Source organism: Elephantulus edwardii, unplaced genomic scaffold, assembly GCF_000299155.1.
Source record: "Elephantulus edwardii isolate Elephantulus edwardi_28Jun2011 unplaced genomic scaffold, EleEdw1.0 scaffold00113, whole genome shotgun sequence".
In the NCBI taxonomy this organism is placed as follows: domain Eukaryota; kingdom Metazoa; phylum Chordata; class Mammalia; order Macroscelidea; family Macroscelididae; genus Elephantulus; species Elephantulus edwardii.
In genome coordinates, this window is record NW_006399863.1 from 1,915,915 (window position 1) to 1,930,285 (window position 14,371).

The following is a 14,371-nucleotide window of genomic DNA, read 5'->3' on the forward strand; positions in this document are numbered from 1 at the left end:
TGGGGAGAAGGGTGCAACAATGAATGAATGGAATCCCAAAATCTCTGTAGATGTTCATTGAAATGAAAAATAAACAACCTAAATTTAAAAAAAACAAAACAAAGCAAAAGAGGCAATGTATTTTCACCTCTCCCCAATATATACAGTTTTGTATGCAAACTAAAATAAAAATTATTTTTTAAAAATGAAGTAATAAAATGAGTCTATGGAATTGAGGGTATCATACTAACATCAGTTGGATCTTGGCTGAAAATGAATACTAGAAAGATGCTTACTTATATTTTATTGACAATGCAAAGACATTCACCTGGTTGGTCATAAGAAATTATGGGTAACATTGAGAAGAATAAGAATTCCAGAACACACAATGGTGGAGCATATATGCGGAACAAGAAGCAGTTGTTCAGACAGAACAGTGTTAGACTGATTTTGGACCAGGAAAGGTGTATGCAGGATTGTATATTTTCACATATCTATTCAGTCTATCTGCAGAGCAAATAAAACAAGATCCTGAACAATATGAAGAATGTGGCATCAGGATTGGAGGAAGACTCATCAACACTGCATCATACATGATAATACAACATGAATCATACAAGATGATACAACCTTCTTACTATAAGTGAAGAGGATTTGAAACACTGAAAAATATCAAAGGCCACAGTATTCTGTATGGATTATATCTCAACATAAAAAAAACCGTCATACTTGGACCAGTAGATACTATCATAATAAATGGAGAAAAGATTGAAATAATCAATAATTTAATTTTATTGGCTCATGTTAACTCCCATGTAAGCAGCAGTTAGTAAATCAAATGATGTGTTGAATTGGGCAAATCTGCTGTCTGACACCTCTTTAAAGGACCAAAGGGCAAGGATGTCTGTTTAAAGTGTGCCTGACACAAGCCATGATATTATCAATTGCTTCATATGCATGTGAAAATTGGACAGTGAATAAGGAAGACTGAAGAGGAATCAATACCTTTGAACGATGCTATTGTCTCAGAGATCTGAATATCCCATGAATGGTCCATAGACGGAAACAAAATAATTGTATACAAAGTGATTCATAGAGACAAAGAATGGTGAGACTTCATTTCATATAGTTTGCACTTGTTATCAGGGGTGTCCAGTCTCTGGAAAAGGGCATCATGGTCAGCAAAGGAGGGGAGGATATCCTCTTCAATAAGAGATAGATTGATGGATAAACTAACAGTGACTTTATGCATAGTGAAGATTGTGAAAATGGCATAGAATGAGACTAGGTTGCTTTCTACTGTGCATAGAGAGTTGGAACTGACAATTGTGACTCCCAGTTTAAAACAAGAAATATATAAACCCCTTGCCTTGGCCTAGGGAGTCCTCTATGACCTGGCAATTAACTACATCTCCCTTCTATTTCATCTGCCAACCTGGCATACGATTTCTTACTCCAGATACCTTCACTGTCTAAAGTAAGTTATTTCTTGATATTTTCTACTCCACCTCTTCATTTTTTCATAGTATTTAGGATGACTTGCATTTGCTTTGTCTCTTATGCATTTTTCATCTGCCTTTTCCACTAAAAGCTGAGAAAAATAGATACTTGATCTTTTTCATCATTTTGCCCGTGCCCAGGCATGTCGCCTGGAATGTGTGAAAGAATGAATAAGCTATAGCTCCACATACCAATAAAGGGATATAGTAAAGTCTTTGAAATGTCAGTTTTACTATTTCAAGTACAAATTATATAGTGATATCCCTACAAGCAAGGCAAAGTTTTCATCAAACTATGTTGCAGATGAATGTTTGATGATACACCCTCTTTCTTTTACCTTTCTTCTGCATGATCTCTACAGTGTTTCCCTTCTACTCTCTAATTAGAGCATCTTACAGAGGAAACCTAATAGTATTCCTGTGACAACCTCGCCTAACGTTTTGGATCCTATACCACATTGGTAGAATGAGCAAAACCACTTACCACATGGATACGTGTATTTATTTAGAAAATATATCAACATGTTGCTATACTAGTGTGTAATGTGATTTATACAGGAGAATATTTTAAAATGAAGAGGTAAAAGAAAGAAGTATCATTTTCTTCCTATATTCCAGTGAATTATTGTATGTCTCCCTCTCACTCAACCCCATCCTCATGTTACTCATCTTACTTTGAAGATGGTTGTGTTTGGGTAAATTTTGCACTATGTTTACTTGTGCATGTAAGTGCAATACTGCATTATTACTTTTGAAGTTTTAATTTCCTCTTTTACTATGGCTTGAAAGACTTTACTGTTTCTTAGATGTATTTATGTTGTTGTATTGTGTAGGAATTGTATAATTTTTAGGTCCAGGGCATCCTCAGAAATTATGTTGTTGTTGTTGTTGTTGTTGCTGTTGTGTGCTGTCGATTAGCTTGCAACTCATAGCAACCCTATGTACAACAGTTCTGAAGCCTCTTCTGTCCTGAGCCAGTCTCACTGATTCCAACACACCAACAACCCCCATTGCCCCAGTTACTGTATCAATCCATCTCATCTGGGATCTTCCTCTCCTATGCTATCCCCTCATCCTTCTGAGTATGAGGTCCTTCTCCAAGGATCGGCCCCTCCTGGCCATGTGCTCAAAGTATGTGAGATGCAGCTTCAAAATCCTAGCCTCCAAGGAGAAACTTGGTTTCCACTCTCTCCAGTACAGACCTATTTGTTTTCTTGGCTGTCCATGGTATGTTCAAGACTCTTCTCCAGCACCACAACTCAAAGGCATCAATTCTTCTCAGAAACTATACCAGCTTATATTTATTATACCTATTTTAACATTGTACAATGGTAGTTTCCCCCCAGCAGAATATATGTTTTAAAGGGAGAAAATAATGAGATTGAGAGAAGGAAGGAAGAAGGAGCTGTAGAATAGACCATGTGGATTTAAAAAAAAAAAAAAAGACCCAGTCAGTTACACCACAGATATTGGAAGCAATGGATATGAATGAAATGTTGGTACCTCATAAAATTGTTAATAATAGAAAACAAGCAGTATAGTTAGTATATACATCTAGAGAAAGTTGCTAAAAATAGATGGGAAATTGTTATTCTTAGACAAAAAGAAAATCTTAAAGGAAGTATCAGTTCTACAATATAGCAGCCTAAGACAGACTTGGGGATTCTCTGCCTGTTGTAGTATTACCTCTGGGACCTAAAGGAAGCAGAACATAAAAATGAGCCACTATCAATGTGAAGCCAGCTTAATCTTTGTGATCATGGCTTGGGTCTAAATCTATTAAAGATGTTCAGATTCGGTGTCCTTGGTATCAGTGTGGGTTGACCTAAATAGTGAGCAATAAACTTGTGTATTATAATTCAGGTTCAAAGATATGTGTTTAGGAAGTGAAACCGACAGTCAATGCTTTGTGTCTCTGTCTGAGCAGAGAAAAAGCCTATAGAAAATGACAGGTGCATTTTTAGGGAAAGAAACCCATAATGTTTTCCTATTTAGTAGGTGACAGTATGTCCCAGGATGACACAAGCTTAAGGGGCTGGAACAAGCATGGTTATTAAAGGCTTGCAGTTTTTCAGTTCATACAAATTGAATTTTTTCTTAGACTAGAGGACTGTGGAAATCTAGTGTAGAACACTGAAACAAATTAGCATATTAAGTGAATTTATATATTCAGTCTTGTGAGCGCTTTGAATTTGAGAAAGAAATTTTATTATTCTTGAAAGAAAAAGACAATTCCGCATTTGATCTGCTAGTGGGAAGGGATCTGTATGATAAATTATATCATTCTGATGATTATCCAGAGAAGTAGCTATCAAATGGATGTGAACCTTTCTCTCTTCTCTCATTTCTCCCCTAGAATTACTGATTTAGGAAACATCAAAAGAAGATTGTATTTATCGACGGTCTATAAGGAGCTATCCTCAACCCCTCTTCATGCAAAAATCCCACTGTTTATGATCAAGCGCAAAATTGTAAGTATCACATGAATGTTGCTTGAAATATAAACTTGATTTAGAGAATATTATTTATTGACCTACTCGGTTCCTTTCTTAAGGTATTTTCTTAAATACCATCCTACCGCCACTTTAATTTAATCAATTCTGACTCGTAAGTAACCCTGTAAGTAAGACACAGTAGAACTACTCTGAGGGAGTGTTGTTGTTTTTAGATGTCATCGAGTTGAGTATGACCCATAGCGGCCCTAAGAAAAACAGATTGGAACCCTGTCCTAGCCTGTACCATCCTCACACTTTCTGACACACTAGAGCTCATTGCTGCACTCACTGTGTCAATCCACTTGGTTGAGGGTCTTCTTCTTCTCCACCAATCCTCTGCCTTTCCAAGAATCACGACGCTTTCAGAGCAATAGCCTCTCATAACAACATGCCCGAAGTATGTAAGAAGCATTATCATCTTTACCTCCAAAGAGCATTCTGGCTGCACTTTTCTTTAAGACATATTTGTTTGTTCTTTTGACAGTCGATGTTCAGTGCTCCTCTCCACCATCACAGCTTAAGGCATCAATTTTTTTGTCATCCTTATTCATTGTCCAGCTCTCAGATGCATAGAAAGTAATCTGAAAGGCCATGGCCTGCATCAGATACATCTTACTCCTCAAACTGACATCATTACTCTTCAATAATTTGGAGAGGTCCCTAACTTCAGACTTTACCAGTGCAATACATCTTCTGATTTCCTGACTTTTTGGTTCCAAGGATGTTGAATGTGGATCCAAGTAAGATGAAGTTGTTGACAGTTTCAATATATTCTCCATCTGTCGGTACAGTGGTAAGAATTTCTGTTTTCTTGATGTTGATATGAAATCCATATTGAAGACTGTATTCTTTGATCTTTCACAGCAAATGTTTCAAATCCTCCTCACTTTCAACAAGCAAAGTTGTTTCATCTGTATAATGCAGGTCATTGATGAATCTACCTCTGATTACATCTATAGAAACAATTACCGGAGAAGATCAATATCAGCTGTGAAAACTAGGCCAGGTGCTGATTGCGAAACAGACCACCAACTATTCATCTGCAAGTTCAAACTGAAGTTGAAGAAAATTAAATCAAATCCACAGGAACAAAAATTTAACCTTAAGTCTATCCCACTCAAATTTCAAAACCATCACAGGAACAGGTTTGAGGCCTTGGACACCAATGAGTGACGACCAAATGAACTGTGGGAGGATACCAAGAATATCATCCATGAAGAATGCAAATAGTAATTAAAAAGGCAGAAAAAGAAGAAAAGACCAAGACGGATGTCAGATGAGATTTTGAATATTGAATTAGAGCACTGAAAAGCCAAAGCCAAGGGAAGAAATGAAGAAAATAAGGAGCTAAACAGAAGATTTCAAAAGGCAGCTCAAGATGACAAAGCAAAGTATTATAATGAAACGTGCAAAGAGCTGGAGTCAGAAAATAAAAAAAAAGGATGAACTCGCTCAGCATTTCTTAAGATAAAGGAATTGAGAAACAAATTCAAGCCATGAAAGGATGCTATAGGCAAAATATTAAATGATCCAAGGAGCATTAAAAGAAGATGGAAGGAGTATACAGAGTCACTGTACCAAAAGGAATGACACAGAAGAATTTCATGAAACAACATATAAGCAAGAGCCTGTGGTGATGAAAGAAGAAGTTAAAGCTGCTCTGAAAAAATTGGCAAAAAACAGGGCCCTAAGAACTGACAGAATACCAATTGACATATTTTAACAAATAGATGCTATCCTGGATGTGCTCACCAGGTTGTGCCAAGAAATCTAGAGGACTACCACCTGACCAACTGATTGGAAGAGATCTATATTTGTTCCCATTCCAAAGAAAGGTGACCTGACAGAGTGCAGAAATTATCGAACAATGTCATTGATATCACATGCAAGCAAAGCAAGATTCTGCTTAAAATTATCCAAAACCAACTGGTGCAGCATGGCAGCAGAGAACTGCCAGATGTGGAGGCTTGGTTTAGAATAGGCCATGGTCCTAGGGATATTATAGCTAATGTTAGATGGATCTTGGCAGAAAGCAGAGAATACTAAAGGATCTGTGTTTCATTGACTGCAAAGGCATTTAACTGTGTGGATCACAATAAACTGTGGCTGACTCTGAGAAGAATGAAATCTCAGAACAGTTGATTGTGCTTTTGCAAAACCTATACTTCAACCAGGAGGCAGTAGTCAGAACAAAGCAAGGTTTTGCATGGTTCAAAATTGGGAAGGGTGTCTGCCAGGGATGTATTCTGTCTCCATACCTTTTCAATCAGAACAGATTATCCTGGACGCTGGGCTATACAAAAAGGAATGTGGCATCAGGATTGGAGGAAGATTAATCAGCAACCTGCGTTATGCAGATGACACAACCCTGCTTGCTGAAACTCAGGAGGACCTGAAGCTCTTGCTGCAGAAGGTCAATATGGATTGAAGCTCAGCATCAAGAAAACAGATTCTGGGCCAATTGGCAGCATCATTATGGATGGTGAAGAGATTGAGATAGTTAACAGTTTTAGTGGCTCAGCTCCACAATCAACACTCTTGGTACCAGCAGCAAGGAAATCAAGAGACAAATTGCATTGGGAAAGTCAGCTGTCAAGGACCTTTCCAGAGTACTGAAGAGCAACAACATCAGTCTGGAGACTAAGGTGTGCCTGATCCAAGCCATAGTCGTCACAATTGCTTCCTATACGTCAGAGAGCTGGACAATGACCAGGGATGATAGAAAAAGAATTGATGCCTTTGAGTTGTGGTGCTGGAGAAGAGTGTTGACTATACCATGGACTGCTAGGAGAATAAACAGGTTCATCCTGGAGAAGGTGAAACCAGACTGCTCCTTGGAAGCAAGGATTCTGAGGCTTCATCTGACATACTTTGGTCATGTTACAGGGAGGGGCCAGTCCTTGAAGAGGGATATCATGCTTGGGAGGGTGAAGGGACAACGCAGGAGAGGAAGACCCTTGATGAGATGGATTGATTCAGTCACTGGGGTAAAGGGGGTAGGTGTGTCAGGCACAATAAGGTTGGCAAAGAATAGAGCAGGGTGTAGGGCTCCATGGTACATAACAACAACAACTACTACCTCTGAGCTTCATTTTTCTTCATAGAGTCCAGCTTCTCGAATAATTTGCTCACTATACAGATTTAATATTTGTTTCTCCCTCACTGCTTTCACAATTCTTTCCTTATCTTTGGTTCTGACAATTTTGGCCATGGTATGTCTTGCTTTTCTTTTGGGATCTATTCTATATGGTGTTCTCTCTGTTTCTTGAATATATATTCTCTCATTCTACATTATGCTTGCAAAGTTTTATTCTAATAATTCTTCCACATCTTTTTGGGTACCTTTACTTGCTTCTTCTTGCTCTGGAATTCTGATTATTCACATGTTATTTTTCTTGTTGGTGTCCCACATTATTCTTAGGTTTTCTTCTTTTTCCTTCTTTTCTGATTCTCCTTTTTGTTCTCACAGATCCATGGTGACAATTCTATCTTCTATTTCACTGGTTCTTTCTATCTCTTCAATACTGTTCATGTTACCCTCCATAATGTTGATAGTATCTGAAACATTGTTATTCATATTTTTTATTGTGGTTTCTTGTTTTTCTAGAGCTTCTAATGCCTTGTTTGATTTATCTGTATTATTTTGGATTTTTTTTTTTAAAGCTCTGCCTTGGTTTTGCTTGCAATGTCCTTTAATTCTTCAAGTTTGTCTTTCACTCATTGAAAATATTTAATCATTGTTTTTTATCAATTCTGTGTCAGAAAGTTTCATCAGACTTTCTGGCTTCAGGAAATCAATGGATCAATGATAATGTGTCGTTTTTTGGTATGACATCTTGCTTTGGGCTTGCATAGGGGGTGAAGGAGCCTGCTACCTATGTGATATTGCTGTGGTAGACGTTTTCATGTCTGAGGAGATAGCAGGTTCTAGATTTGAAGTCAACTGATCGAGAAGAGAGTGGGGTAGCTACCCTGCCTGGGTTTCTCTCTGCCTTCTGACCCAAGAGAAAATATGCTTCGGTTCAGTAGAGAAAAGGCCAGGGGAAGCAGCCTCCTCTGTCAGACAACTGCCACAGGTAGCCCAAGGTGTTCTGGGCTAAAGGCAGTTGATTGGCTCGATATGAGGCAATGAAAGGCGGAGCACAGGGGCCTGATTGGCAAACCAGGAAGCCTTGGTTTTCCCTTCAAGAATGAGCTCCAGTTGTCTTGTTCCCTTTTGGTTGAGCTTAAGGGGTCCCATGTGCTCCAGCCAAACAGCAGTGATCCCCCACAAAGTATCTCACTCAAGTTCCAGCATCGCTCCCAGTGCATGTCAGCTCCTGGTGTGGGTGTTGGCATCAGGAATGGAATTCCAGGCATGAGCTTGTGGCATCAGGACCAGAGTTCCAAATGTGGGCATCAGCATGAGGTCTGGAGTTCAGGGCTCAAGGTGTCAGCACCTGAGTTCTGGGTGCTGGCCAGTAGCATCTGGACCAGGGTTCCCAGCATAGGACGTTAGTGTTGGTACCAGAGTCCCTGGCATGAGGCAGCAACAGCAGGACTGGATTTTCAGGTGTGAGGACTGGAGTTCCTGGTGCAGGGTATCAGAGTCAGGACTGGAGTTCCCAGGGCATAGGTACTGAAACCAGAGTTCCGGGCTCTTGGCATTGGGACCAGATTTCCATGTGCAGGGCATTGGGACTGGGGTTCTGGGCATGAGCTGTCAGCACAGGGGACAGAGTTCCAGGTGAGGCTCATCTATGCCAGGTCCAGAGTTCCCGGTATAGACAGGTAGCAATGGGATTAGAGATCTGGACTCATGCTAAGAAATTTTTAAGGCAGGTACCTAGTTAATGACTGGATTTGTGGCATAGAAGCCAAAATATACTTCTAATATATAGTTTTATATGTTCTACATTGTTGTTGTATACTATCAAGTTGGGACCAACCCTTAGCTGACCTGCTGGCAGTTTTTCAGGGGCAGTTAATCACACAGGAGGATGTTCATCCTTTTGGGAAACAGCTAGCATTTTTGAACCAAATGTAGCCTAATGGTAAGAACCTGTGCTGTAATCCTGAAGGCAAAATGTTCGAGTCCACCAGCTGCTCTGCAGGAGAAGATGAACAGTCTTCTCCCGTGTAATTAACTACCTCTGAAAACCCACTGGAGGGTCAGCTATGGGTCAGTTCTGACTTTACAGTCCTCAACAGCTATGCCAACAGTTGTATATAGCTTTTATTTCCCCCTGCTTTTTAGATGTAGGAGATACTTTAGTGGTAAACTTGGAGACAGTCTTTTAAATGAACTTCCACCAACATTTATTAATCAGGAGATTCCATATAAAATGCCTGACTCTTGGTCTGTTTTGAAAGTAAACTAAACGAATTAGTAACATTTAGGCTGTTTGCTTATGCAGTAAACTGTCAGATGAAAGTATGAGGCAATTGCACACTTTCCCTAGAACTTCTGTGCTCCTGTGAGCTTGGTTCGTCCCCACTCATAAGGCCTGCAGCTGGATGCACACCCTTCCTGCTTCACTCATTTATCTGCTTGGACCCTCTATGCCTTCATTTTGCAATTCCTGATTTAAAGGATTAATTGCCAAGTAGTCCACTTTGACTTGCTTCTTCATCTAAAGCCAGAGGCAGCAAATAAAGTTAACATTCTTAGATCCACACCAATATGAATATATAAGCCACTCATGTTCCCCTACCATTAAATGTTTAACCTTTTTAATAAAAAAAAATCTTTTTTGTATTATTCTTAAATATTAAGGATTCATTTTAACACTTAAATGATAACAAATTATACTTTTGACTTGAGTTTTCAATGGCAGGAACAGTTTCAAAATTTAATAACCATCATATTAAACGATGGAGGGACCCACTTAGTCAAGACTCACTGGAATCAATCTTACTTCTTCTTTAATAGAACTTCAATTAGTTTGTGATGGTGTCAAATGAACATCAATGTCTTACCATCAAAGCACACATTAATGTACAGTAAATTTAATTCCATTTGAATAGGAAGTTCAGTCACGAGATATCCTTCAGAAGAAATCATTCTTTGCAGGTGCAATAAAGTGGTATGATAAATTACAATGCCAAAATTTAGGAACCTTTACTTCAGTTACCTAGTTCTTGTCATTTCAATGGATAAAATTATTGTTTAAGAGTACATTCTTGAACTATAACTCTAATGGAATATGTTGCAGCTTTTATCACAAACTGAGTGTCTAAGTTTAATGTTTTTAAAACTTCCCCTCAAAGAGAACTTTTTTTCTCATAGACCAGTGGTGTGGAGGTTTTTGGTTTTTAACAGTATTTAATGTAATTTCTTGAGTACCATTGAATGAAATGAAAATAGAAGAGAGAGATTCATTTAGATGCAGGGTCATTTAGAGATATCTATAAGATAAGTAATATCTTTTAAATCTTTCTAACCCTGAATCTACTGTATTATTTTTTCTTTTGTTATCATGTTACTGATTAACCCTGCCCTCTCTCACCTCTCCATCCCTGGTAACCATCACATAACATTTCTTGCTGTGTGTGAAGCTCTCCTTAGTTTTTTATAGCAGCAAATTAATATAATATTTCTCCTTTTGTGAGTGGCTTCTTTGATACAAGTTAGTATCTTCCAGATTCATCTATGCTCTGTGATGTTTGACTAACTTTTTAATCTGATTTAATATTGCATAGTCTCCCATTGGATGTATGAACCACAAATTATTTATACCTAACCCTAACTGTGGAGACTGAGTAAAACAGCTGGATGGTTAAATGGGCATTCTTGTTTTGGTTGATAGTCATGTAGAATGGCTGGTTGTTGTTTGTTTGTTTGTTTGTTTTATTTAAGCCTCTTGTTTAGAGTCAACAAGACTCCTGGAGGGCTCTTGTAATTGAAAGTCAATTGGGCAGGCCCTGCTATTTGTTATTACATAGTTTTGGAGGAACATTCCTCTAAGTTGTACAGCACTCTTCTGTCAATTTGCTTTACTGAGATAATCTGGGTTTGATGTGATGATGAACCTTGTGCCATTGGAGTATCAAATACCATAACAGTTGTCCATGGTGGACAGTGTTTGGTGGTGGTTGTTGTTGTTATGTGCCGTCAAGTCGCCTGCGACTCATAGCAACCCGGAGCTTCCAGTTTAAGACAGGTTTGGAAGCAGGAGTAACATCCACTTCTTAAACCACATGCCTCTGGAAACTCTATGAACTTGGAGAAATGATGATAGTTACAAAAGGCTTCAGGCCTTTAGTTCATAGGGTTGCTATAAGTCATGCCTGACTCAACAGCAATCAACAGCAACAACCCAAAAAGAATTGACTGACACTGAAATACTTTAGAAAGTACCATATGAACAAGAACCACTAATAATAAAGGAAGTAGAAGCTGCACTGAAGACATTGGCAAAAAAGAAGGCCACAGGAATTGATGGGATACCAATTGACATGTGAATGGGATACCAGTTGACAATTTTTCATCTAACATACAGCCTGCATGTACTAACCAGTCAATGCCAGTAAATTTGGAGGACAGATGCCTGGCCACCTGACTGGAAGAGATACATATTTGTTTCCATTCCTAAGAAAAGTGATCCAACAGAATGTGGAAATTATTTACTAGCAATATCATTACTATCACATGAAAGCAAAAGACTACTGAAGATCATTCAGAAACAGCCAGAGCAGTACCTATATAGGAAACTGACAGAAGTTCAAGCAGAATTTAGAAGTCTTGGCACCAGAGCTGCAATTGCTGATGTCTGATGGATTCTGGCTAAAAGTAAGGAATACCAGAAGAATGTCGATTTATGCTTTATTGACTATGAAAGGGCATCTCACTGTGTTGATCATAAGTTATGGCTAAGATTGAGAAGAATGGGAATCCCAGAGCACTTAAATGTGCTCATGTGAAACCTACCCTTAGACCAAGAGGCTGTTGTGCAAAAAAAAAAGATTTGTGTCAGTGTTGTATCTGCTGTCCATACCTATTCAATCTGTTTGCTGAGCAAATTATTTGAGAAGCTGTACTCTATGAAGAATGTGGCATCAAAATTGGAGGAAGACTTTCGCTTTTTGGGACACCTGCTTTCCAGATACACTGCAGGTGATAATCTACAATGCTTATTTTCTCCCATAGAACAATTCTCACCAGTCTCTACAAAACCCGACAGCATACCTAGAGCTACATGAGTCATTCCCATGATGATTCTGAGTCTCTGGAAGCCCTTCTAGCAAACCACTGTGCCCAAGGGACAAAGAGGACCAAGGGAACTGGACAAAGGAGGGACTGCTGATGTGAGAAATCATAGAGTTAAACAGCATGTCAAGCATTTGGACAATATTGTCTTGGCACTTCTTATAACTTACTAATTTTGTTGTTGTGTACCATCTAGTCGGAACCAACCCATTGCTTTCCCTCCAGGGAGTTTTCAGAGGTAGTTATTTGCAAGAGAGGAGATTGGTCATCCTTCTCCCATGGAGCAGTTGGTGGCCTTGAACTGCATTGCCTTCAGGATTTCAGCTCAGCTTCTTGCCACTGGCCCAGCAGAAGGAATTATAAATACAATGGCCCTATGAATTGAAGAAAAAAAAAGGAAAGAAAGAGAGAGATTGGAGGAAGACTTACCAAACACCTGTGTTATGCAGATGACACAACCTTACTTGCTAAAGGTGAGGAGGACTTGAAGCACTTACTAAATATCAAAGCTATAACTTTCAATATGGATTGCATCTCAATGTCAAGAAAAGTAAAATTCTTTCACTGAACCAATAAGCAACATCATTTTAGATGGAGAAAAGATTGAATTTGTCAATGATTTTCTCTTACTTGAATCCACAATACCCTTGGTACTAGCAGTCAGGAGACGAGGAGATATGTTGCATTGGGAAAGTCTGCAATTAGGTACATCTCCAGATTATTGAGGAGCAATAATGTCACTTTGAGGACTAAGGTGTACCTAATTTTTCTATCATTTCTATGCATCTCAGAGTTAGACAATAAATAAGCATGACTGAAGAATTGACGCCTTTGAGTTGTAGTGTTGAAACAAAAAGTACTGAATGCCCCATGAACTGTCAGAAGAACAAATATACATTGGAGAAAATGCAGCCAGAATGCTCCTTGGATTCAAAGATGATAAAGTTTTGTTTCACATACTTTGGGCTTTTTGCTAGGAGAAGCTATTCCTTAGAGAGGGGCATCATGCCTGGAAAGATGGAGAGTGAACCAAAAAGAGAAGGACCTTCACCCAGATGAATTGACACAGTGACTGCTACACTGAGATTGCTTGTGACAGAGATTGGATGATAGAACAAAGTTCAGTCAGATCTGTGGTTCATTGTGTCGTTATGGATCACATTTGACTCAGCAGCACCTAACAACAACAGCAAAATCCACTACAATTTTTAAGATTTTTTTAAAAAAAACAACAACACTGTATAGTTTTAAATCAGGGAAAGTGTGTCAGGATTGCATCCTTTCTGCATATATATTCAGTCTGGATGCTGAGCATATCATTTAAGAAGCTAGAGTATCTGAAGAAGAATGTGGCATTAGGATTGAAGGAAGACTCATCAAACGTATGCAGATGACACCACCTTGCTTGCAGACACTGAAGGAAGGCTTGAAGTGCTTACTGAAGAACAGAAAAGACTACAGCCTTCAATACAGATTACGTGTCAGCATCTAGAACACAAAAATCCTCATCACTAAATCAACAGATGTTATTGTAGTTGGAGAAAAGATTGACGTTCTCAATTATTTCATTTTATTTAAATCCACAATTAACATCCATGGTAGTTATCCAGTAGAGAGATGTATTGCATTAGAAAAAAATTTACTGTCAAAGACCCCTTGAAAGGGCTAAAGAAACTGCAGTGCATCTGATGGAAGCCATCGTGTTTTCACCTGCTTCATATGCATGTGAAAGTTGGACAATGAAGGAATGGAAAAGGAAGACTAATGAAGAATCAATCCTTAGGATTGTGGTGTTGGAGAAGAGTATTGAGTATCCCATGGACTGCCAAAAGAACAGATTAATATCCCTGGAAGGAAGTGCAGCCTGACTGCTCATTATGTCACATTCTTTGCACATAATATCAGGAGGGGCTGATCGTCACAAAATAGCTCAAAAACAATGAAGGGCCTGAAGCTGGTCCAGGATAAGACAAGGTCAGATATGTTGCCCACAGGGATGCTTCTGTCACAATTGATTCAAAACCAAGCCAACATTTGAAGGTTTGCAATTTTTTTAAACTTCTCTGTTGATATTTTTAAATATGTGTGTTTCTCTTATCTACTAGCATGTCTCCATACCTTTTCTTTTTTTTAATTAAATTTTATTAGTATTAATGAACATTTACAGTGATTTTGGGTTTTCATTCCTTCATTGCTGTACCATTCTCTCT

At 38.6% G+C, this 14,371-nt stretch overlaps 1 protein-coding gene across 1 annotated transcript in view; it reads left to right on the top strand.

Annotated features, from left to right (window-relative positions):
* LOC102869211 (chromosome unknown open reading frame, human C3orf67) overlaps positions 1-14,371 on the top strand; it is a 367,433-nt gene that overhangs the window by 140,167 nt on the left and 212,895 nt on the right. The window contains exon 5 of the mRNA XM_006892192.1: positions 3,835-3,949. Coding sequence (XP_006892254.1) covers positions 3,835-3,949 — 115 coding nt within the window. The remainder of the gene's footprint in view (positions 1-3,834; positions 3,950-14,371) is intronic.